This window comes from Lissotriton helveticus, chromosome 8 (assembly GCF_964261635.1).
Source record: "Lissotriton helveticus chromosome 8, aLisHel1.1, whole genome shotgun sequence".
Lineage (NCBI taxonomy): Eukaryota > Metazoa > Chordata > Amphibia > Caudata > Salamandridae > Lissotriton > Lissotriton helveticus.
The window spans coordinates 428847695-428875132 of NC_136069.1; the positions used below are offsets into that span (position 1 = coordinate 428847695).

The following is a 27438-nucleotide window of genomic DNA, read 5'->3' on the forward strand; positions in this document are numbered from 1 at the left end:
TCGAACAACGCAAGCACTGAGCTCACCGACTCCGTCCTGATGCCGTCACTGAGCCTGCAACGTGACTGGTAGCACTGCGACGTGCAACGCCTCGCTACACCGAATCGTACTGGTCTGACCGACGCAGTCACTGCTGCTGACTTCGAGTCCTGTGACTGCAACGGAGTTGGGCACCGCCTCGCACGATTTGCGACGTATCGCCCAACTCGCACCGCTGTCCGGACTGATCGACGCCAGCTCCAAATTTCCAGCTCGGTCACCGAACCGCAAGCTGAAAGCACAGTCTCGCCCTGCAACACAAGCCTTGGATCCACTGACTCTGTCAACGGGCCGCTGCCTGCATCGCATCGAGGGACAACGTGTCCTGCAGCGCTTCCTTTCTGCACCGCGACGAACACCGGAACCGGCTCGCACATCCGTGCCGGCCACCCCAAGTAAAAGGTACTGTGACTGAGTCTGTTGACATTTGAGTGAGCCCGTACTGACGCAGTCCGCTGGATTTGCTAGACTCTGTGTTATGTTAAAAAACGCTGTAGCCCGCCCGGGCTACCGGCTCGCACAGAACCTTGATTTAAGCCTTTTAACAAGAACTCTTAAAAGCTAATAGTACTGTGGATTATTTTTGTCGTTAATTGGTCTCGTGGTAACTCTTTATAAAATCTACCTATTTTTTGTATAAACCCTTGTGTGGTGTCCATTTGTAGTGTTGTCACTGGGTTACTGTATGTGGTCACAAATGCTTAACTTACAACGCCTCTGAAATAAAGCCTTGCTGCTCGTGCCAAGCTACCAAGGGGGTGAGCAGGGGTTATTTTAGGAGTGTAATCCCCTTATCCTGACTAGAGGAGAGGGTCCCTATTGTCACAGGTACCTACATGTGCCAGCTAGAGACCCCCAATTCTAACAATGAGTGACTGGCTGGATGAATGAGTAAGTGAAAGGATGACTAAATAGGTAAATGGCTCGATGGATGAGTGAATGGATGGATGGGTGTAAGAGTGGATGGATGAGTGCATGGATGGATAGGGTGAAAGGGTGGATGGATGGGTGAAAGGGTGGATGGAGGGATGAATGAGTGAAATGATGGTTGGGAGGATACGTGATGGATAGGTTTGTAAAGGTTGAATATGGACATGGATGGGCACACAGATGGAAGGACAGGATGAATGGTGAAAGACTGACTAATGGATGAAAGTATCATTACACATTGTAAGCCCCATTACCTAAAGCAACATTTCCTATACATTGACTTTCACATTTATATGAGTGATTGTCTCTATATATGTGTGTGTTGTAACACACTCCAACACTCTGCCCCACATACTTTGGATGAGTAGCACTATAGAAGAAATTAAATACACTTGAAAGAGGGTCTGTGTGAAGATGAGGGGTGCCATTGGAGGGTGGTAGCAAGGCCAGACTGGCCGGACCGGGCATCAGGCATTTTCTCTGGGAGCTGGAAAGGTGGGGGCGGTTTTGCTACCACAAAAGACCTGCACATTTGCTTAAAGCTGTGCGCATACTGAAAAACCATGAAGTGCACAATTGTCTCAACCTCATATAAATTTATTTTGACTGTACTTAAGTGGTTTTCTATTTACTTACTTATATACTATTTCGCAACCTCCTCTGATGTGTGTGGAAAACGTACCTTTTGTCCTGAATTTTGACCTCCTGTCCTGAATTTTTGTCCTGAATTTTGACACTTACTGTCCTGAATTTGCACCTATGCCAGTTGGTCACCCTACCATCCTGTAGTGGACCGCTCAGTTGCAAATTTAAAACAAGCAAGCTGGTGGTATGAAGTTGCAGTGCAGGGCCCACTAGCAACACATCACTAGCGCTAGTGAGGGAGAGAAGCCAAGACGCCTGCAATGTCTTACTCGCCAAGTGAAGCACGAGAACGTGGCACGCGCAACTCCTGCAGCCTCTGGGAGGAGGACTGGAGTCTGGTAATAGAAACAAACAAGGGATAAAACCCATCTTCAAACGTGGACAGGCGCATGACAGGAGCTGTCTAGGGACCTTTTTTCCTTTCATGGTTCCTCCCTGAAAAGAGGAGTTAAAAAAAAGATAAACATATACTTCAGATGCCTGTCTTGGAGAAACTATGCCCTCAAGTACTAAGGAAGGGAAGCCCCTAAGAAGTAGCTCCGGAAGGTAAAGGTCAACAAGTGGGCATATGTTCGATAAAAAATGTGTTTCTACACAGCTTTCTACTTCTACATATCTTGGCTAACACTTCATAGCTTTTGATACCAACAACTACCCAATGCATTGTCAACACCAGTGTTTGGAGATTGCGACAACCCCTCCGACTCTGCTGCAGACCAGGCTCTCTTAAACTAATGTAAATGCTCCCACACGCCTCAGTTTTCACACAACATTAAACACATGGTTGTTGACAAGCAACAGGTAGATTTGCGCAGTTTCTACATAGGTTGGACTAGGTGACACGTAGCACAAAAAGACTTATCGAATGAATGAATTTTAATTTCTATAGCGCACGAATACCCGAGGGTGTCTCGGCGCTAAAAAATCCAAGACAAACTGAGTGTAGCATCCTGCTACTAATAACCACAGACACTATTTCTTATGTATACTGGAGCTTTATTGTGTTGCATCCAGGCTGTCTCCTGTCCCTACTCTAACTGCCCGGTTCCTGTCCCCGGCTCCTCCTGTTCCTGCTCCTCCCAAGACTCCGCCCCCAACCACTAGACTACCTCACACAATTCTACACTGAGCGGGGAGCTTTAGGGGTTAAAATGGTGAAACAAACGGCTTAGATTTCAGACTGAAATAGCCCTCGACAAATATCATTCTAATGGCAATGATAACAAATATATATGTCGAAAGGCCACGTTGATCCAGAGGGTTAGCTTGCGGCTGAACAACACATATTTTCAGCTCTGCAAATCAAGAAATGGGTGAAAGGCTGAGTTTAACCACCAGGATTAGAACCTGTGACCATGACATCAAACACAGATCCACGCAGTGTTTGAAATAATCCACTGAGCCACCAGACGCGGGTGTTTAATAATAATAATAATAATAATCAGATATAACAATAACACTAATAATATTACTAATTACAACAATTAAAAAAAAATACCAGCTGCTGCCACCAATGAATATGATGTCCCGAAACGCATCAACTCTTAGTAGAATCCAGCTTATAGAAGCGTTCAGATTCATATTGAGTATTGCATGGTAAAATAAAAGAATCATCCAAATGATAGCAATGGCAGTCGTTCACATTACTCAAGGCGAAATAAGCGAATTCTCTCTGGTGATGAAACCCTGTTGCCAGGTGGCCCTTCTTTTGAAAGGTAGTGGCATCCATGTTTAAATCATGTGCGACAGGCCAGCCGGGGCGCCGCCTACCTACTAATAATACAATAAAACAAGTGTCTGCTGCCTTCGTGGTGATAGTTGAAGGCCACAGAGCTATTTTTCACGCTCATGTTTTGTTTTGCAGAGTGCAGTCACGTCTTGCAAAGCACAGATAAAAAATACTTAAAATTCTGCAGACTTCTGGTAGAATAAGATACAGCCCTGTCTGTTCCGTCGAACTCCAGAATAAATGTTTACTGTAAGTGCCTCCCGGCTGTTGTTTCAATCTATAAATAACTATGAAAATCAGCGCAGAGTCATATTTCTTCCTGTTGTTCTTTCATCTCCTCTAGTGATTTGTAGTTGCAGATGAAACATATTCACGACTTTCATGGATTCAGTGCTTAAGTGTGGGATAGATGACCTGAAACCACTTTAGTTAGAAAACTACAGCCAGTTTCATAATGCAGAAGGTATATCTGTAACATACAGCAGTTAGTGTGACACCAGTTCATAAATTACTTTGCTATCCACAGCATGGACGCCTACCCTCTCACTACTGATTTGGTGTAACTTTCTACATCAGGTGAACATGTGATATCAAAGCAAACCAGGGCAACAGTTACATGAAAATTCACGCACACCTGCATACACTTCTTAATGCAGAGGTTTTGGGGTCACCTTTTTACTCAAACTTTATAATTTAATGAATGATGTGCGTGTGAAAGGATTTCCCCCAAATCATTCGAATCAACGTAGGCATTTCAGCAGCCATCAGGAGAGGAAAGGGTCCTCACAGACGACTACTGGGGCAACCGTTCTATATAATTGGGCCTTGCTGGATGAATGATCCATTATTCGGGGAATTGAGAGGGGGGGGGGGGGGCTTCACCATAATTATTCGCATTAGTAGCAGCCACGGAAAGCAATCAGTTTGTTACTTACCAACTATCTACATCCTTATAATTTTCTTGGATTCAGAGGTTTTGGGAAGTGTATGCATGACTTGTGAGCCATCCTATTCTGTGGTGGGTAATGTCTGTGGTTTGTGCCCAGTATGTGAAGCAAGCAAAGGCAGCACACCAGCAGCAGAGGGCGTATGAAGTTACCAAACTAGCATATCCAGTGGCATGGAAAGCACAGGACCCACGTCTGGGCATACCCGTCCCACTCTGGGTGACAAATGCAAAAAAAACAATTGAGGGACAGAATACCATTGGAGTCAAGGTATTCTGGCTGAAGATGGGTGAAACCCCGAAACCAGTCCTAGGATGCTTGTTTCATGTCCAGGGAGGACCTGGCCTGGCAGTTCAGGCTGGACTGTTCCCATTGGGCACAGGGTCAAGACTGATTTGCATATGGCTGGGTTCAAAATGGAATGGCATGGTGAGCAAAAACACGGTGGAGTTGTTTAGGTCGAGCCTAGCAGAGCGCACATGCGCTGCTCTAGGAGCACGCCTCTTGGAATCACTCTGGACTTTTCACACGCTCGTGCGCGTGGATTTTATTACATCATTCTTTCTATTGGGCTTTGCGGGCATTTAAAAAAAAAGCCAGCACGCAATTGGGTAAAGGCGGGTGCTTATCCCACCTTTCCCAGTAAATATATCCACCCATGGCCTACAGCTTGCGGGAGCGAGCAGCGGCGCCATCTGTTTCCAATCAGCGCGTTCGCCGCGCTGCCCAGCTTGTTTCTCCAATTAGCGTGTTTGTGGTCGCCGCACTGCCCGCTTGTTTCTTCTTACTTGAGGCTTACAACTTAAAGCCATTTTGAACCTAGGTATTAAAATGTTTCTCAAGGCTGACACTACTAACAATAACTTGCCTTTCACCAACAGCTGCAGAAAAACAGGAAATAGTTGAAAATCATACCACACCTTGCGTCCAGCAGTAGAGGGGTTGTTGGCCACTTTGCAGCTAGGCTGGCAATCACCCCTTTAACTGTTGATGCTTGCACCTCCAGATCTGCCAGTAACAGGATACAAAACAGGAAGGACCCATCTCGCACAGACCGTTAGGAGACAGCGTGCAGTACTTGACGGAGAGCTGCTAGACCTTGGCAGGACGATACTGCCTGAAATACCGGCAAAACCACAGGAGTGACGATTGCCTCCAACAAAGGTAAGATGCTTCTTGTGCAAAAGATACCTGTGGAAGCTCAGCCGATCACTGCACACGCAGCCACGTGACCCTGCCACAAATCTCCTAGAGAATGGAGACGTTCACTACCCCAAATCGTTCTAGTCTCCCCGGGAGCTTCAAGCGTACAGAGAGGTTGCTTACAAGGCAGCTTCCCGACAGCGCTAGTGATGTAATGGCGATGATCTGTATTGGTTTACGAGGACCGCTACCTGATTGCCATTGGAGAGTAAAGTGGTCCAATCGCTACCCATGCTTTGAAGCGCGGTCTCAGTTTTTCAGGATAAAACCCTTAAGTGCTATGTCTAGAGTTTTAAAAAAAAATACATTTATATAGTGCAAACTCGACCCGAAGGTATTGGAGTACTTTATATGAGCACCGGTTACATTACACAAGGACACATTCTTTTTTTTTTTTGGTAGGCATGGGGAAATTAAATGATTTGCACAGAATCACAGGATGTGAACGCGACCCGAGGCTCAAACCTAGGTTTCCAACACCAAAGTTGGCAGCCCTAGCCGTCAGACCACACCCTCTCCCCATAAGCATTATAAAATAGGATGGAGCTGCTCTACAGTAGAGCTTGGCAAACCAACAAATTAATAGAAAGAGCCAATCCATATTATCCAAGAAACCGTACACGAGGCTTGTAATAAAAATAGTTGACCTAGATCATGCAAAAACATTCTCATTAAAATATGATACACCCTTCAAAAAAGTGTATTTCTTTAATATGCTGAAGGATATCACCTTAGTACATCACATTACATCATGCAAGGAGAGACGTTTATTAAAAGTGATCACTTTTAAACATGAATTTATACACATTCAGCCCTGCAAAGTACAACAGATCTTGGGTTAGTAACACGCATTTTAGTGCTGTTGCAACTTGCACAAAAATGTTATGTCATGCATAATTAGGTAGCTTCTGATGTGTGCTGCAATTTACTGGCTGATGCAGCTCTCATAGTAGTGCAGCAATTGGCAATGGCTGACCCAGTCGCCAGTCTTCTTTTACTGTGCTGCCTCAGGCAGAAGTAAGGAGCCAAGCGCAGGTTTTAACAAGCATTTGCAATGCAATAGGTTTCGCATTTACGCGAGTTTGAGCTATTGACATTGCAAATGACAATGCCTTTTATTTTTGTTTTTAAAACATAAAAAAAGGCATTGTCATTTACAATTCCAACAGCTTAAACTTGCACAAATGCGAGACCTATTGCATTGCAAATGCTTGTTTTGCATTTGTCACCCTGAGTGGGACGGGTATGCCGAGACGTGGGTCCCGTGCTCTCCATGCCACTGGAGTCAAGCTATCCTGGCTGAAGAGGGTTGAGACCCGTAACCGGTCCTAGGATGCTTGTTTCCAGTCCAGGGAGGACCTTGCCTGGCAGTTCGGGCTGGACAGTTCCCATTGGGCACAGGGTCAAGACTGATTTGCATATGGCTGGGTTCAAACTGGAATGGCATGGTGAGAAAAAAAACAATGGATTTAGACCCAGATCTCTGTACTGGGGTGAATGTATGAAAATGTATGACATTGTTTTGCATTCTGTCCATCAATTGTTGTTTCTGCATATTCTATAAGTGGCATGTCTAAGTAATTTATTCCAAAACCATGGCAAATCCATTGATAGGAAACATCATGAAGCGGCTCGACTGCAATCCACTTTTGCAGCCCGAAGTAATTTCAACCACTTCCCCTTGTTAACCGATGGGAAGGACAAGCCTCATAGGAAGTGAAAACGCACAGTTATTCCTCACTACCTTGGAGCAAGTGCAGTAGTGCGCACCCGAAATGCAGTGGCAGATAGGACACATAGTCCAAAGCACCAGCTGTGCAAGTACGCTCACCCAAGTCTGCAACAGCAACTTGGACACAGGCTTAACTAATACGTGTGTCAGTGCATATGCACCAGTCTGTGATGGCAGGCGGCACACGCAATCACAGGCACCATAAGTGTGGGTGAGCACATATAGCAGCCTGCCCTAGTAGGCGGCTCATGAGTTGAATCACAATATCTGCCAGTGTGCACACATCAGTCCATGATGACAAGCCGGGCACATAGGCTTACCTAAGTGCTAGCACCATAGGTGTGAGCACGCGCACACCACCCTGCCCAGACCAGCCAGACATGGGTTGACCCTTTACAGGTGCAGTTGTGTACACTTGGCCTGCAAAGGCAGACCAGGCACCTTGCTACTAGCACCATGGGTGCGAGCAGGCAGACACAGACCTGCAGCAGCCGGCCTGACTCTGGTGTGAGTCACCAGGGGTGTAGTTATGCCCTTACCGACCCACAGTGGCAGACCGGATTCCTAGCCAAAATGCCATAGGTGCCAGGGCATATTCTCGAGCCTGCAACAACAGGCAGGACACAAATTTGCACAGCATGAGGGCCGGTGCGCACACCCACATGTGTAATTGCATACCGCCTGTCTGCGATAGCAGATCGGCCTATGCTTCAGAACACCAGGTCAGCGCCTTTTTCTAGCCTGTGCAGGAAGGCCACACAAGAGAATTGGCAACACCCCCATGGGAAGAGCCAAACTCCAAGGCAGGAGGGGGGGTCCTCACTACCTAGGCAGGAAACATCCATATGTACCAGCCCGGCCTTCAGCCTACCATCCTCCCCTGCACCCATCAGGACTTCCCTCGGGGTTGCCCTCATGGTATGGGACGACCTACTCAGGGATGGCTGAGGCATAAGTGATGCCAACCTAGTCAGGGGCACAGTAGAGCTCCACAGGCCTGCAATGACAGACCCAATGTAGTGTTGACAGGCTATCCGGTGGGTGGCGCACTCCTAGCCAGTGCTGTACCTGCCCTGGGAATGTGTTGTCCCTGTTTATGGAGCGCACTTAGGTACGGCACCTAAACCCATCATGTACGCACTACACCCTCTGCCCAATGTGGGTGAGGCGGGAGTGTGCACCTTACCTCTGCAGTACAGTGGGAAGGTGGCCAGATTCCTAAGGTTATGTGGAGAGAGTCAGCAAAGACTAGGAGGTAAAAGATAAAAAAAATTGGAGTAAATTTCCCTAAAAGGGCCATGTCCAACACACATAAATTACGATTGTACACTATTGACTAGAACAGATGGTATCTCATCACACACCAATTCTGCTGGGCCATGAACTAGCACTGATAGTGTTTTATTCTATGGTATATTAATTTTGATGAGCTAATATTTGTCACTATGTGAACTAGCCTTTGCAAACTAGAAAAGTCATGTAATATGTGAACGATGGAAGCACCCTGACAAAACATGGGAGCACTTCAGACAGAATCTTATTTTCTTGCACATGAATTATGTTACTGGTTGGCTGGAATGTGAGCCGTGGTCAAGCAACAATCACAATACTAGGCAGGGTAAGGCAAAAACAAACCACAAATTAACCTGTACCCTACTCCCTGGTAGCTTGGCACACGGCAGTCAGGCTTAACTTGTAGGCAATGTGTAAAGTATTTATGCAAAACTCCAAACAGTAAAACGGTGAAACACCACACAAAAAGGTTTCCACACCAGGTTAGAAATATAAAGCTTAATTTAATAATTGAAACAGGACCGAAATGCGAAAACTAATCAGTAGAACTGGAGTTATGAATTTTTAAAGAATAAACTGCAATGTAGCTCCTAAAAGCATAAATCGCTAACCGCAGCTATCTGGTCGCGCTGGACTGGGTCAAAGTCAAAAGTTCAAGCTAACCGCAATGGAGCGTGGTTCGGATACAGTCCCAGATTTGTCCAGCTGAAGGTTTATCTTCTAAAGTTTTGTGCTAAAAGTCCTGTTTGCATTGAAGAAGATCGCCAGGATCAAGGAGAGCATCGCTGGTGGTGGTAGGCATGGCACAAGGAGCAGGCCGGGTCTCATGCACAGGCAAGCTGGAGCTTCCCGTTGACGGTCCACGTGGGCAAACAATGCTTTTTGTGTGAAGAGACAGGCTGTTGGTGGCTCACACTGAATTTTAGTGCGAGGGGTGCCGTTCCAGTAGGAACAGACCCATTTGGGGTTGCAAAGAACTCAAAAGCTTGAATTTGAGAGTTCAACAGTCACACCAAGGGTCCAGGACCTGAGAGGCACCGCTTTGGGGTTAGGACCTTAATGAAGACAGGTCCTGGAGCTGTTGGGGAGCCTGTTATGTCCCTTAAGCTCAGATCAGGAGACCTGCAGACTAGCCCTTTGAGTCACTATGGGGTCCTGGGTTCAAGATGGAGTTGCAGGTCTAATTCGTCTTACCCAGGCAAGAGGCAGTAGGTCAGCACAGCAAGGGAGCAGCTCCTTCAGAATAGGAGTCCATCAGAGTGTCTGTCCTTTTAGCAGCACAGCAGCCCTTCCTTCAGTCAGAGTATCTACAGGTCTAAATGTGTACAGAAATAGTAGTGTTTGAAGTCCTTCTTTTGTACACAGTTGTGCTTTTGAAGTGGGGAGAAGCTTTTAGAGGCATGCTTTTGAAGTGTACAGCTGCCCTGCCTTCCCTGCCCTGGCTCCAGACTAACTACAGGGGGTAGGCAGCCCTTTGTGTGGAGACTGGAAGCAACCAATTCAGTTGTAAGTGAGGCTGGGCCGAGCTCCTCTCTCCAATACTGCCAATGATGGCCCATCCAGTCATACCTAAGCTCCCAAGGGCAATTGCATTACGTCATTGTGTCAGAATGTGGGTGATGTGATCATATTTCTTCCGACCCTGGATGAGAGGTGCTGTGGCCTATAAGATGGGACCTAACGGGTGCTGGTGTGGAGGCTCAGGGGCATCAGAAACATTCAAAACAAACTTTATTTAGTTTTACCGCATGTCAAAACACATTTCTCTTCTTAATTTGTCACTGTGCATACTGGGTAGCACAATTAGGCAACTCAAAAACTGACAGTCTCAACCTTTTCAACTATTCCACTTTGCGCTTGGGTTCACTCGACAGCAAATGCTGGGTATAGTAAGTGCAATTACAATTCATGGACATGAGGATCCATTCAAGACGCCACATCTCCATTCTAGCATTAGTACAGTTAGGTTCCTAATTTAATGCATTCCCCAAAATACCATAATCTCTGTACAAAGTGATATGTGCCATTTCTCTGAGTTTCAACCAGACAGAAACGTGTGGAAGACCATTTTATCAGCACATTCTACCAACCTTTACATCCATCCCTACATTAAATGTACTTCCTTTTTGAATAATTGTAATAATTAAAGTTAGTTCTTTCTAGATAAATTGTTGTGGGATATTTTGTGCTTATTTCTTAACAGCATTGTTGTTTTGATGTTGCGTTTTCTTTACCGCATGAACTTTTCTAGGACAAAGGCCTTGCTGCTTGTGCCAAGCTACCAATGGTAAGCTTTGTAAAAGAGACAATATTTTTTTTACTTTATCAGTGCTCGGCTACAGCTCATCTCAAGGCTTGTGCAGTTCTGTTCCATAATTCAACTATCTGTTTCCTATATTGTGATCTTCAAATGTTTTTGAGGCGAGAAACCCTCCAACATGCATTCTGTTTTATTCACAAATACAGGGCAATGTGTTCTTTGAAGACAGCACATGTGACTGCCTCTGTCACTCTGATTCACTCTTCAGGTTCAAACCTGACCCTACAAGAAGACAAAACTTAGAACATCCTTTTCAGGGAGTGATTCTAAAGACTGGAACATGCTTCCGCAGTCTGTCAGATCACCATCCTTGTATGAAGCCTTTTAGGGGGAAAAAGCTTAAAGCTATGTTGCTTCAAAGACACTTCCACCTTTGGAAGATCATTGTTGTCACTTGAGACTATGTGAAAAGGTCTACAGTGAGTGAATTTGCCTTTGGTATGTACATATGAATTTTTTGTCCTTTGGTGTTTGTATACCTGTTATTATATTAACTTATATATAGCAAAAGTCTGTGTTGTCAACTGCTGTTCATCTGGCTTTTGTAGGGCTTAAACAGACGTTTGTGGAACTTGAATTAATTTAAAGTGGTCTATCGCCCCTAAGGTCAGACAGTGTTTTTTTTTTAAACTACTAATAAATACATATTATGTGGGATAAAGTACCCTCCTGCTGTACCTTATAAGGATATTGCAAGTCACTGAGAAGTTTCATTACTACAGTTGAGTTCTGATGTCATTCTTTATATGAGGCAACTGGGTGTGTCACAAATCAACTATTATGTAAGGGGTAAAGTACCCCCGGCTATACATTACATGGATAATGCAAGTCACTGACGGGTTCAATAACTAAATAGATAAACGACTCTGAAGGACGAGTTCCTTTATAAGGTTATGGAACTCCAAGGTGGCTTGCAACATCCTTATCATGTATGGCAAGGAGTACTTTATCACATATAATACATGGTCACACCATCACCATTCCCACAAACGACTTACAACCATGGTGCGTAGCTCTTTCATATGAAAGAGAGAGCATGCTTATAAACATGAAGAATAAAAATAAAACCTCTGTTGCAAAATTAAACACATCAAAAATCTGTTGGGTATTTGTTGTAAAATGATATTAGAATCAGTTCAATACAAATCAGTTAAAAAAAAAAGACTGCAGTAGCTCAGAATGTGTAAAAACATGGAGAAAGATTCTAACTTTTCTATAATTATCTAAGGAGTGCAAAAAATAAACAAGTTCTCTCTGCTAGTCACTGTAAACTGGAAAAATAGAGCAGAAGAAAGAAAAGCCACCACTGCTTTAACCAGGTGCACCGAGACCTGCCCTGCCTTTCACCTCAGCTGCGAGCTCTGGCAACAAGCATTGTGATGTCAGAACTCAAATTGCTATAACTTATTGCAGTCAAGTTCTAATGTCTTTCAGTCGAATCACAAGTCGCCTATCATATAGAAAGTAGAGACATGCGTTTATACAGGGATTACAGAATTCCATTTAGTATTACATTTTTACAGAAGGTTGAAATCAGTGCCAGATTATACCCTGTAGAGGCCCCTATGCAGTCGTAATTTCAGAGCCCCCTCGCAAATTAACCTAGGGGTGGGCGGAATTTGTGTAGTCGCGTTACGCATAGTTCTGCAACACTGTAAAAAATCTCCATGAGCTACGCAGAATTCCACGAGCACGCGGAATTGCTTGTTCCACCCATTCACGATGCGTTTTTCCTGTTCAGGGACGCTGTTTGCGTGCTCAGGAGGAAATATCTCGCGAACTTGCCCATGCGGTCACAGCCATCTTGTTTCACTTGTCCGGCGTTTGCGATGCGTGTTTCCTGTTCGCAAACGCGGAGGTCCGATGGCGCGTCTGAATGACGTGTTCGCGATCACACACTCTCGCGGGATAAAGTGGCCAGACGCAAACAGATAGGAAAACTCGTCCGCGAACGCAGGTATCCCGGTAAGTTGATCCCGCGCGTGCGAACATGCATTTTGAAAGCACGAACAAGGAAAGATTCATCCACACCGCAGATCGTGGAATTTTCGGTAATTCCGCATTCTCTGCGGAACGCGGAATTGCCAAAACTCCGCAAATTCCTCGAGCGGAGTGGAATTTACCAGCCAGGCCTACTCCTAATACCCAATGCACCAGCTTTTTTTACAAACTGACAGCTGCCAGAAGCTTTTAAGTGACAAACTGTTATGTGAATCTAATGTCTCTGGTTTATGTACTTTAAGTTGTTAATGGGCACATTAAATTAATACAGTATTTTCTCTATAGAGTCTTTAATGTAAAGTTTTTGTTTCTTTGAGTTGATACATTTTTTTCTATCTTTTGGAAACAATTTTTAAGAGAGCTTGATTGTAATTTTCTTTCAAGATCAAATCAATATTATTGTGATCATATGTTGCAGGACCCCAAAAAGGAGTGGGGGCATGGGCCTGTGCCTCCTTTGCGTATTTGGTAATATGAAACTGTTTAAAATGCACCATATTCGATCAAAGGTCAACTGGCATCTAAAATATGGTCTCACAAATATGCCATTGTTGGATATTGATAACTACTACCTGCATGGTAAGTTAAGACCTTGTTCACCCTTTATTTTTCATCCCTTAAACTACAGACCTCACTATAATATTCTCTCATATTCACTGAAGATGAACCCTGGCATAAAATTTAGCAACTGATATTTTCATCAATAGTTTTCCATGCAACTAATATTAAGCTGAGAAGCAGAAAGCAGAAGTGGGAGAAAATATTAATAATATTTGGCAAACATGCATGACCCTGTACAGCACATGGGCAAGCCCATATCTGGAATTTCACAAAATGTAAACATACCTAGTGGGGTGTGAGGTTGCAAATGCTGATGGTCCACAATTCCACATATTTGTGAAAGTAGAGGAAGCTACACATAGTATAAAGAAAGTGTTTATTAAAAAGAAAAAAAACTAGGGGGCAGAGTATGCTGGAAACTGATTATTTGGCACAGGGCCAGCTTTAGGGCAGTGCGACTGGAGCTGCCGCTCTGGGCGCTGACCTCTGGAGGGGGCGCTGACCTCAGAGGGGAGGGGGAGTGCTGTGTTTAGGGATAACTTATGATTGGAGAGACGAGGGGCACTTTTGCCCGGTGGTAGTGAGAGAATCCCAGGAGGCGGTCATGGGATGTGGGGCACCAAAAATTATTATCACACAGGGCGGCACCGGCGCTAAAGCCGGCTCTGCTTTGCCATGATGAGCAGCTCAGAGGAGGACTGATTCTGTTTGACAGCAGTCCACGTCACTGAATGCTCTAAGCCCCCCTCACAAAGACTGCTAGCTGACCCAACTCTCCCGCACCCCATGTGGCCACCAACCCACCTGCTGCTCCCTATATGGTCTTATCAACACATCTACCACGAGCTTCTCCTGAATAAGACCCTCCGCTGTACTTGACAGATATCCAAGAAAGGTGCAGTTTTTTTGCCCACCATTTTCCAACTCTAGAATGTCCTACCAAGGGACACCCTGGACCTGGAAATGGTCCTGAGGATGCATGGAAGACTCTTTCTGTAGTTGTTGAAAAGCGGAAAACTCCAGCCTAGCTGCTATAAATAAGCCACAATTTTACAATTTTGGGATAAAAATAAATATTGTGCACACCCCTAATCATTACAATAATACATTGCATTTGAGTAATGCTAAGAGACTAGTGGTACCTCCCTTGCCTTCTGCTCGTCAATCCCCAGTACCCACCTGCTGCATGCTTTGCATCGTTTGCTGAAAGACCTGTAGCTGTTGATTCCTGGTTAGGCTGTCTTCGGTTCTGCTGAGTGGTCCTTTCTCCTGCTTTAGCAGTTCCACCTCGTTCCGGTACGCGTCAAGCTGCCAGCGCAGACTGTCGTTCTCTTCCTTCAGTGCGTATGCTTGGGCAGCCAGAGCTGAAAAGAACACACAGGGACATGTCCCTTTTATTATTAAACAATGATTTCGATGCAGTGCGCGCAACGAAATTCGTTTTATTTATTCAAATGTTTACTTACCTGTTAAACTCCGTAATCCATACATTACTACCCCCCACCCTGCCCCTCCCCCTCCCCAAGTCACCGCCCGGCAGGTACTCCCACCACCTGCCGCGGCTGGGAGTAATCGGGGTAATTTCAGTAATTCTGCATTACTCTTTGATGTGGAATTACTGATAAAACACGATTATGCCCATTCGCATAATTAAGAGTAATCTGGGGGGGAAAAACCTGCTAAGAGAGCACATCTAAGGAGTAGCTGCTTGCCCTATTCTTCATGTTCTATTGCATTTACTGCTATTTTCTTAGCAAGGTGGCATATTGCACTAAGAAACTAGCGCTACATGCCGGGAGTAAGCTGGGGGTAATTTCTACCCTAGGATCACATTTAGAGAGCACCAGCGTCTGCTAGTGCTGCTCAAAGTGTTCTGTTGCATTTAGAAGTACTTTTTAGCTCAAAATGCATCTTTGTGCTCATTTTAGATGCGAAGGCAATTTTTGCACTATGTAAGGAGCGTCAAATGCAGGATTACTCTTCACACATAATTCCACATAATTGTTCATAATTTTGGGGACATTTCACATGATTACACTAAACGGAATTGTCTGAGCTATGCTCCCCAAATCTTCACCCTAGTGCAAAATCGTTTTGTGATATGAACTGGGATAATATGTGTTTGCTCCATTTCCTATTGCACAAGCAGTAAAATAATAAAAGCTGGTTTCTTTTTTTTTGCACCAGCACAATTTCTGTAACATGGCCTCAAAGGTGGGAATAGGACAAACATATGTATCAAAGAGTGGCAATAGGTCAAACATATGTACCCCAAAAATAAACAAAGCTAAATCACTTAATTGAAGCCAGTACAGAAAGGGATTCTACAGTGCTTGCTGTTTTTGAAGGGATTGTAAAAAAAGACCCCTGCACATTTTCAGAATGAGCTCAATGTACCAGAAAATGTATTGGAAAGGAGTGACATAAAAAAGAGTAAAGCCTATTCTGAATTTAGGATTTAAATATTTTCAGAACTCCAAGCAAAATTCTTTTTTGACATTCAGGGGCTCCCTTAACAATAGCAAAAAGGCCACTTTTGAGGTACTTTGTTTCAACCTGGTTCCCTATTGTTGTCACTTAGAGTGGCGCTCTATGGCAGCTGCTTGCCGTGGTTTTAGTAAAGCACCGAAGTCAGAGCCAAACCATTATGTGACAGGGAAGACGGCAGAGTTTACTAAATTTTGTGGCAAGAAAAGGCAAATAATGCGACATAATGCAGAACATGTTCTGATACTATTCCTTCATTATTTTTTCAATTTTACTAGTTAACACTATCAAGACAAAGGGTTCATCTCAGTAGTACCAGCCTGACACCCATATACAGTGATAAGCAACCAAAAAGATGACCAGTCAAACTTTGCGAAGGGCCTTTCACTGTGCTGCAAACTGCTGCTTTTTTAATAACTTTTGATCCATTTGAGCTGGAAACAATTTTTGCATGCTGAAATCTGCAGATTATGCAGCAGACAATGGATTATCAGACATATGCGGCAAATATATAATTATGCGGATAACGCCGCATAATTCCGCTGACCCTGACCGAAGGATAAAAAAATAACCATGGAGTGGGATGTGGTCCCAGTGGCTGAAACTGATTCCCGCATTCCGCCTGTCACCTTTTCTGCATACTTAGTACAGCAGGGGCACTGACTGCATACAGAGCTTAGATCACGAGTATTTTAGGCAGCAGGAAATGTTGACTGCCAAAGAGTACAAGATGACCTGGGACAATGCCATGTCCCCTGAAGCGTGAATTAATGGAAAGCGGCAACTTCAGGAACCATGTGTCAGGCAAGTGACACGAAAAGGCAAACCTGCCTTAACAGCTGGAATAGGAAAGGAGACGTGCTGGCACTACACAGGCATTAGCGCATTAGTTGCATGGAGAGGCGCTTACGCCTTGTCCTTATGAAGCTCTGTTTGGACTGGGATCAATTGAAAATGGCACTTTCACTGTCATAACCCGTGGCAGGTGTCTGTGAGGGGATCGATTAGTATGCATGCTGGAAATTGCTTTGTCGGATTGGATTTCACCGTAGGCATGCCCTCAGCCAATTCTGTCGCAAAGTGTTATAAGGCGATGAAGTACGCGCCAGAACCATTATGTAAATAAAGTATTCCTCCTTAAAACCTTCTGTGAAATGGAAATGTTATAGTACCGGAAGCATGTCCCGTCTTCTCAGCGGTACACTGGCACTTACTTATTCCGCTTTATGACGTAGGTCATTTGGCTTTGGGAAATGAATTTCATTTTTTAATTTTCTTGGAATGGGAAAATGCACCATCTCAGAGACCAGCTGTGCAGACAAGGAAAATGGTTGGCCAGATTTTTAAAAGGTGGTTCCAGTAAAATATACACAATGCTAGTTTCCGTTTAGTACTTCTGAAGCGCACGTCTGCCCATAAGACATCTTGACAATACATAATTGTACTAGGCACACCTGGGATTCAATTAGTCTTTGGGAACCGATAGCATCTTGAGTAGCAAGTGAAAACAGACTGAAAAAACACCCCTTGCAAAAGTACAGACTACGAAAGCCTTCATGTTACAAGAGATTTCATCCTGCATGTAATCCCACATACTAAGGGGCCGATTTGGATGTCGGTCCGACATTGGTTGGGAACTGGTACCGAACAACCTTCTGTCGTCGGTTGAAGCCCAGCAAGTAGGATGAGACCGAACACTGTTCAGTCGCAATCCTATTCTTTTCAATGGGAGCATGCATTCCGAATGGAACGCATGCTCTCATTGCAAAGAGCAGAGGTGCAGTTCATCTCTGCACCCGGTGGCAGGCACCTCAAGGTGCATTTAGCAGTCTTGCACCCATGGGGGACCTGCAGGGGGCCCCCAAAGACAGATTCCAAATTTATTTCTGTGTCAGAAAGGCTGGCACAGAAAGGCAGTGGGAATTGGCCATCGAAATCCCTCAGCTGGAAAGATCTGGCCAAGGGATTACTTCAGGCTTTCCGAATGGCGGACAGGATCTCCGAGCCCGTCGTAGGCCATTCGGAAATCCGATTCGGATTCCTTCTGAACTACCCCATCGAAATGGGTCAGTTGGAAAGGAATCTGACCAGTCGATTACGATGCGGGCTGAAGGGCTCCGATCGACCGATGGTCGGAGCCGTTTCATCCCACATCGTAAGCAGGCCCCATGGCAGGTGTCCTCTAACTCGTAAGGACTAGAATTAGAATGCTAAATTAAATGAGCCTTGGAATGGGAAAGGAATGATTTGGCTGGATTTTGGAAATTATTAAAGGTCTTACGTTTTAGTGGTATGTATTAAAGATTTACATTTTATCAGTCAATATTCTGGAGGCCATGTATTTGCAGAATAAGTCTTCAATTTCTTATTAAAGGAAATGTTGCCCTGAATACCTATTCTATTACTGCAGAAGAAAATCCATAGCTGTGGAGTCTTCGGTGAGGAAGAATTTGCAAATCTAAGCTTCTTTTGTTCTTGGAATTTAGAAGAATACACTGTGGGATGATTTTAGTAATCCGGATATGTTATTGTGAATCAGTTTGTCCTTGCAAAACTGAGCCCTTCTACCATTTAATACGGCCTGATTCACTTACAAAGTCCTTCACACGTCTACCCTTTCCTTTTCAAAATTCCTCAAGGCCAGAGGGTGTGGGAGGGGGGGTCAAGAAATGCACAATCCATTGACCTTAAATCTCCTACATTGCATAATCCATTGACCTTGAGCCTCCTACATTTAAACAAGAACAACATATCAAGCAATCATTCTCTCTGCAGGGTCACAAAAATTTGGAATCCATGTCCACCAGATCTCGGTACCACTACTTGTTTTACAATGTTCAAAGAGAAGCTTAAAATCCTCCGGCCTGAGAGTCGATTGGTTACTTAGATTTCACTCCTACCCTAGTTTGCCAACCTGTAAATTCTCTACACTGTGGTTGACTCTTACTGAATGGTCTTACGTTCTTGCTTTATTCATATTGATTTGTTACCTATGTTTATTCTGTTCTAATCCTGGATCTGACTTGTATATTTGCTTATGATTTGACTCCTTTTTTGGGGGTATGGTCAATATTTATACTTTTATGAGGGTGTTTTGATGCTCTCCAACTTCCTTGTGCTAAATTTATACTAAAAAAGAAAATTGCATAAACAAATGAAATAAAAATAAATACCATAAATGCCTAGTGTGTGGTATATATTTTTGTGGTATATGCAATATGGAACCCAGCCAAGAGGCATCACAGGTAATTCTTTGAATTTAACCCCTTCCAAAACTTAAAATTTGTTTACAACACACATCCCTGCTAAGGGTCTTTAGTAAAGCAGAGGATGTGGCCTGGAATCAGTCATGGATGCTCTACTGGGGAGCTTGGGGGTAAACACCACTTTTTAGAGTTAACACATGGGCGCTGTCTAGTCTGATTAATACAGAGAGTATCTCAGAATCTGCTCATACCTCAAGTTACGTCAGATGTCTGTGGTGGAACTCAGCTTACTGGATTTCTGAACAGAAAGGATAGTGGGCAAATTAATGCCTTCTAATTTCTGTTACTTTCAATTATGCTGACAATTTACATTACTTAATGATACAAACGATTTTTTTAATAACACTTGCTAAAAAACAACTGCTACTTTTATACAACTCTGGGTGTTCATTTTATTCACTTGACGAAAGAGACATCCATCCCAGTAATCAAACATATGACCCACAGCTTGAACATGGACAGCCAGTTTCAATCTCTGTGCTCTCCAGCTGGCCTTCCACATGCTGCTCTCAATTATTTTAGTTGTCCCCTCTCTATCCATTTTATTCTTCTCTCTCCTTTTCTCTCCTTCCCCTCTCAATTAAACTGCCGTTCACTCTGTGGACATGCCACATCTCCATATCAAATCCTCTCATCTTTCATTCACCGTTCTTCACTGTCTTCTTTTTTTGTTCTATTCTCTATGCCTTCCTTAATTTTGGTTTCCTCCGTCTTCTTTAGGTTCTCCTCCCCTTTTTTTCCATTCTCCTGGCTCTCCTCCTTCTGCTCTCATCTTCAGACACTTCTCGTCCTTCTCATTATGTTCTCCACAACTTCAGTTCTCTGCTCTCTTCTTCCCTTAACTACTGAAACCACATTTTCCCAATCCTCACACCACGTGGGATTTTACCTGGACAAGGCCTGGAGAAAGAACTACTAACAATGCCACAAAATCAGCTTTTCTTAGCGGTCAAGCAATTACATTTAATGCAAACGTGCATAGTCTCCGAGCTTCATGGCCATACAGTGGGAAACATGATCAATTACTAAATCAAACACATTTCATTGTACACATTTGTATCCTAATTCCAAGCGTACCAGTTCCAAAAAGCACAACACGCCTCAATCAGTCTTATTGCTTCTCTAAACAATCATTGGCAAAGCCAGTACATATACAATTAATGTGGCAACACACTTGAAAAGCCTTTGTGCATGCCTGTGTTTGCATGCATTAGCGGGCACTTCAGTTTTTTCAGTGTCATAATTGTGTAGGTCAATAACGCAGAAGTGAGGAATACTTTACTATCAAGGAAACAGTAAGTTTTGAGGTTTTAGAGTCTGTGTCTTCCCTGTTATAGTGAATAAATGTTGTCTTTCTCAAGGCCAGTCTAACATATGGAAAAGCTCAGTGGTCTTGTATATTATGAAGAATTAATTACTGAAATCAAATTACATGCAGATTATTTGGCCTGGGTGCCAGACGTCTTGCAACATCACAGTTATTGTTGCTGATCTTGTAAGATATCATGCACCATCTGGTGGGCAGGCTCACATTTGAGTCCGGACAAAATAAATTACAAATGTATACGCTAGTGAAAACAATAACAATAAACAATTTCTTTCTGATTAGAAGGCATTTGTGAGATAAAGAAATCAATGTGACAAAACCTGTGATGAGTGTACTTTTTAAATATAAAATGGTCCTTCATGATTAGCAATGGAGGCAATCAAAAGGAGGAAATCGATACACTAAACAGCATTGGTAATATGTAATTTCCATCTAAAGCCCACTGTATGTTGTATTCTAAAAAAGAGTTGACAAAATCTCTGGCAGACAGATGTACTTTCAAGCAAATCTACAAAAAGGAGAACTGTTCCACCCTTCCTAAAGGACAACAGCAGCTCTATGCCGGTGCATGATCATGTATTGCATATAAGTCTCTAGCCAAGAATCATGCTCCCTACCAGTCTCCACTAATATCAGTTCATGCTTAAACCTGCTCTCCCCCAGAAAGTATGTAAATGAGAAAGGGGCAACCCTTTAATCACTAGGAGCCTGGGTAATCAATATATCAAGCAAGAATGGATCACTGAAGAAGTATTTTTTAAATATATTAGTGGTTTATAAATCCGCTGTGTTACATTCACATTGTAGCTATACATCAAAAGTAAAATACTTCAAAAGTTATAAGAAGACTTTCTTGCAAACGAAGCTGGATACTGTTTTGAATATATGTTTTATATATACGTACCTGTTACTTCATAGTGCCCCTGTCATCACACTGTGAGAAAGGGACAACATTGAAAGGACATTTGTGTATCTTGGTAAGTCAAAAGACTAATATGAGACAGAATGTTAACGCTGGAACCAACTAAATTGGATATATATGGGGAATGCCTTGTTTAACGGATGATATCCTAGACTGAAGATTGTGGTGTGGCATCAACGGATTTTGTACCCCATTACAATTATTTGGTCATCATCAAGACAGAGTTAATTTCAAGCATGAACTACATCAGAGTCTGCATAATCTGTAATACTGCGTTTACAGACACTGATGTTGTAGAGCTGACTCTAAAGGTACACAACCAAATAGGCCTGAGTGCAGTTCTCGGTTCCTTCCAAGAGTATTTTTTTTAAAGCTAAGATAACTTCATCATTATAGCTTTTCTTTACACTATTTCCCCTTTGTGTTTAACCAGTCAAGTACGAGGATCATTTTAATTTAATACCCTGCATGCTATCCCAAAAATATTGTGCAACTCCACAATTCTGTCTGTTCATCCTCAAAACTAATCCTGTCCTGATAATGACTCGATAATTCTGCTAGGCTTGAAACACCGTCCACACCACACAATAGTGTTTAGTACAATGAAGGCCTTACAATCCAAAGAATTCTGGAAACGAGCTCTCGATATTACATTTAGGCATATCGTTGATCACAAAAGACGTAAAATAATGTGGTTTCTGAACATCTGTCTGAAGTTGGAGCAACAGATAAGGACCCAAGTACCATTCTGTCCTAGAACTACAGGCGTAGTAGACTGGAAAGACTTTAATGGTTCTGTACTTGTGTACTCTAAAGAAGAAGACATTAGAGAAACAAAAGTATTTCTGTTAGTTATAGTAGGTATCTGTTTAACTCTTTCCCCCTTTCTAATTCTGGATGTTTGGTTACTAACATAAGAGATAATAATCCATTGAATTATTCATAGAGAACTAATATTGAAATAAAACCTAATGAAAAGAACCGCTACATAAGACTGTGATGTATTCTCTGAAACCTTACGAAGTATGCGTTACTACTAAGCAGTATGAAGTTGGTCCGTCTACAGATACTGCAATGGCAATTACAATCAATAGTGCATTTAGGTTTTTCATGTAACTCTTCACTTTTTTTACGGAAGAGGAGGGAAGAAAAATGGCAAAAATATATTTTGAATTCAACAGAAGGAGGTACCCCTGATATCTGTGCAGGGAAGGGGGTCTATATGTCAGAAAAACAAAAAACCCTGTTTACGCAATGGTGGCTAAGGTGGCCAATCAGATATAGTACTGAGAGGGGTAGACAACGGAAGAGTAATTATCCTTATGATAATTTTCTCACCTAGATCTATTTGAGAAGCAGGTACTAAGCATTCACACAGTGGTATAAGAAAATATACTTCACAGAACAATTTTGTGTTGGTTTTGTAAAAAAGTTTATACAGTGGAACAAAACAGTCGACGCGGCGTTTCGGTGTATTTCTAATTTCTTCACACCTTCTTCAGGACTTTTGTAAATATATTCACTCAATATCTGCTTTAAAATGGACAAGGCTTAAAATGTCCTTTCCTTTACATTCGGATTGATGTCAATAGTGTTTCATACGCTTCGTATTAAATGCCGAGAGCCTAAAGGTACACGGAGGAGCCACCATCAATATGAGGGAATGGTCATGACCATTCCCTCATATTGAGTGAATATATTTACAAAAGTCCTGAAGAAGGTGTGAAGAAATTAGAAATACACCGAAACGCCGCGTCGACTGTTTTGTTCCACTGTATAATCATTGCTTCACCACCTTTGTGGTTTTTAACTTTAATGTTTTTATCATGTTGTAGATTGTAACCCATATAGGGAGGTAATAAATTGTGATAACTTTTTTACAAAACCAACACAAAATTGTTCTGTGAAGTATATTTTCTTATACCACTGTGTGAATGCTTAGTACCTGCTTCTCAAATAGATCTAGGTGAGAAAATTATCATAAGGATAATTACTCTTCCGTTGTCTACCCCTCTCAGTACTATATCTGATTGGCCACCTTAGCCACCATTGCGTAAACAGGGTTTTTTGTTTTTCTGAAAAATATATTTTGTACATTGCTCAATTAAGACATGTTTTGTAAATTTTACTTTTGATTTTGATCAATGCTGAGTTAGGGCCTAATTTACGAGTTTGGTGGTCCATGAACCGAGAACTCGCAGTGGAGGTGCAATGGTGGTTGGGGACCGCCGCACCAGTCGTCCAACTACCATATTACGAGTATGGCTGTCGGACCTCCATGGGACCGCTGCAACTGCCAGGGAGATCCATGATCCCTGGCACTGGCGCTGCAGTCTTGAGGCCACAACATGCATGGTGGTGCCACTGTGACACCGCCAAGCATATTATGTGTTTCCTCACCACCAGCAGTCTCATGGCAGCTCTCACGCCATGAAAATGCTGGCAGTGGGGAAACTTAGGGAGCCCTATCCGCTGTACCCCCAGGGCCTAGGGATGCATGCAGGGGGGCACTTGGTATGCACCCCTGTCTGCGTGCACCCATAGTTCCAGTACTGCATGGATTTTACAGTCCATGCTGTGCTGGAACGCACTGTGGCAGACCCACAGCACTGCCTTTCTAAGGCTCTCCTTGGAGCCTTTGAAAGGCAGTGCTGTGGGCTCGCCACCACAGGACTGCCTGCTCGAACTACAATTTGTAATCCGACAGGCAGTCGGCCTAAGTCATATTCAGACCCTAAGTATGGGGGTCATTAGGATAGTGGACGGACTTGAGTCCGTCGTCGACCCCAGAGTAGGAGGGAACGTCCGCATTGGGCTGCGGCGTTCGCTCCGTGCAGATTAGGATGTGACCGCCAGGGTGGCGGTCACATCCTCTATCTTTAACATTGCGGCGGGTGCAGCTTCAATAAAAATGCATGCACCGCATTTGCGTGCACAAAGCGGCAGGTACCGCGTGGTGCCTGCTGCTTTGTGCACGCAAATGCAGGGGGGTACCTGTGCACCCCCCACCCCCCCCTTCACCCAGGGGGCCCGCAACGGGCCCCCGAAGTGAAGGTCCGTATGCTTTTCCACGGCGGAAAAGCATACATTTTACACCATCCTAAAATGGCTGGCGGTGTCTGATAGACACCACCAGCCATGTTAGAGCTTTTCCGCCGCGGTTGTAAGCCAACCGCGGCGGAAAAGCGGCGGACTGAAACCAGGACCCACCAGCCATCCTCATGTGGCGGTGGGTCCGCAGAGGATTTTCCGCATCTGCCGGGCCGGCGGTGGCTTCCGCCGGCCTGGAGGATGCGGAAAATCCTCCATCATAATGTGACCCTATGTTTGCTTTTGTGTAGTCTACATTGAAAGCTGTGTTTTGTGAGACATGGTTACAATTGAATACATGTCTTCTCTTGCTGTAAAGCAAAGTAATCACTGCAGGTGGGTATTTAATTATACAACGAGAGGAAACAAGTCTATAATTGTGGACATACTTCAAACCAGGCTCATCACAGGCCGGTGGGAGGGTGAATGTAACTATTTATGAAGTACCTTTTCAAAGTGTGCTGCCTTTGAATCACCAAACCACTGGCAATGTATAGTTTAAATCACAGGATAAAAACGTAAAAAATTATTTCTATGTTTAGACTGGAGGCACTTTGCAACATAACATTTTGTGTTGAGTTTCTTTATACAATAGAGAAAAAACAAGAATTTGCACAAGATTAAAATTGATTTTGAATCATGATAGAAAAATAAATTTTGTTTTGAAATGATGAAAGTTGCAAAGAAAATTGATTTGATGCTTCCATAAAAAACATGCACTATGAAAAAATTGCAAAAAATCAATGCTATTTGAAGGTCCAGCTTGATACGGTTTGGAGGGGCAAAAGGAGATTCCTTTGCTGCACGTTAATCGGCAAACTATGAAAAAAGTCAGGTTTTATTGTGTGGTTTCCTGGACATCCTCTCATTCCACCTTTATGCCCATCTTGAGCATGAGCGCTAGCACGCAAGACTGAACTGATGGTGCACCAGTATGAAGCCGCTCCAGTCTATGCAAGTGCCGTGCACACATGCACATACATTCTCACACGCAAACTACAACTAAGGAAGCAGGAGCCAAGTCCACACTACTGTGGAACCACCTTGGTCGCTGTACAGAAATATGATGAGTGAGTTGTGCTGCTGTAGAACACATTGGACCACTGCAAAGACAAATTGTAAAAAATATAACACATGCCTACAGCATGGAAACCAGAGCGGATTAGCCCTCTTTGGTCTTACGAGCAGACAAATTTAACCCAGAGCAAGAACTCAGGGTCACATTCCACCTCCCACAGTTTCACGTGTGTGTAGGTCTGAAATTACCAGGTGTGCAAACTCCAGTTCTGATCATTCTGGCACGGAAACACCAGAACTTGTGAGATGCTACAGGGAACGCAGACATCAGCACAAGGGATATAGACATCTGCTCTGACTGCCTCCCAATGGCCTGCGTCCCCTGCTCTGACCGATAGAACATAGTATCGGATTTCTCCTGAGAAACAGGAAAACCACACAGAAAATACTAGGTACTTCTAGATCAGGGGTGTCCAAAGTCGATTCATATTTTTAAGATTACTACATTTATCTAAATGTGAATGTGCTAAAAATCTGGCATGGATCCGGTCCTGCAGGACCAATTTTGGGTAACCCTGCTGGATCAGTGCTTTCAATGGGCCAGTACTCACAGGTACTGAGTACTGGCACTTCTTTATTTTCTCCTCTTGAGTACCAGAACTTTCTTCTGGCATGGAGAGTAAGGTACTCATAAGGGCCAGGCCTTGATGCAGGTGGTGCTCCACTCATTATCTCGTACCTCAGCAGCACCTTTAACACACCCCGCACTGATTCACAGTGGAAGCCTGGGCTGGATGAGCACGTACCACAGTGCCAGAAAACACCAGGAAACAGCACTCTGCAAGTGCTACTCTTAGTATCAGAGCAGCGGTGTGGCTGCAAGGTGTTTAGTTTATCCTTTGATTTTGTAAAGTGAGGGTAGAGAGGTGACTTAATGGGTGGGGGTGTGAGATGCACTGTTCAGGGCAGCTCAGCTTTTTAGCATACTCATTGTTTTAAAGGACTGGAAATATTCACCCATCAGCAATTTCAATAAAAGTTATTTACATGAGAATAAATCCCTGCCCTCTCCACCAATGTTCCTATTAACCTCAAAGTAAAAAACCTAAAAGGCAAAATAGTAAAAAAAAAATATTTTTTACAGAATGGTTTGGTGCATTTGAAACCCGCAAATTCTTGTTTCTCATAGGAAACCAGACATGAACCTAATGTGACACTAGACTCAATGGAATGTATTACACTTTCAGGAAGTTCTGGATTTGACCTGGAACAGCTTTTGCATTCTGGGACTTGTAGCTTCCAGCATTCAAATATTTGACGGCAAAAATTAGAAACTGGTCAAACATACATCACGTAACATGGAGCTACTACTGAGCTACCAAGTCCCTGTCCATATTTTTTTTGGGTGTTCACACACAACATCCGTATAGACAAATATCCACCATGACCACAGTTTTGGCTTTTGTAACAGGGAATAAGGTATCCTTTCAGGGCACTGTTTCTGGGATAGGCTCTATCAATTCATCTAGGCTGTCTCTGAATCCTTCTATCTCTTGATATCTGTTTGGATACGGGATAAGATCCATCCTGGCAGAGTATGCATCCTCCACACTAGAGTCATTTCTAATGCCTGCAGTGGAAATATTATGCAGGAGGTGGTTAATGCACTTGCTGGAGAGATCTGAGCCATAATAACCACAGGTTCAATTCATCATAAAATTGCATAGGGGGTCAATGTGCTTGCTGGAAAGCACAGCATGCAAGACATTTGTTTTTTATGTAGATAGCTCAGTTGGTTACTGTTTTTATTGCAGAGATCCTTGTATTACCTGCAGGTCACAAGTTAAACTCCTTGTGATATTATAGCTATGTGAGTTATGACCATGCATCAAGGAGCTGCATGTATATGATGAGACATATATATATTAG

The 27438-nt window shown here is 43.5% G+C and overlaps 1 protein-coding gene across 6 annotated transcripts in view; it reads right to left on the reverse strand.

Annotated features, from left to right (window-relative positions):
* The window catches only part of ENOX1 (ecto-NOX disulfide-thiol exchanger 1), a 2394477-nt gene that overhangs the window by 197499 nt on the left and 2169540 nt on the right, over positions 1-27438 (reverse strand). For all 6 annotated transcript variants that reach the window (XM_078657297.1, XM_078657294.1, XM_078657296.1 and 3 more), the window contains one exon: positions 14580-14764. In XM_078657297.1, the coding sequence (XP_078513423.1) occupies positions 14580-14764 (185 nt within the window). The remainder of the gene's footprint in view (positions 1-14579; positions 14765-27438) is intronic.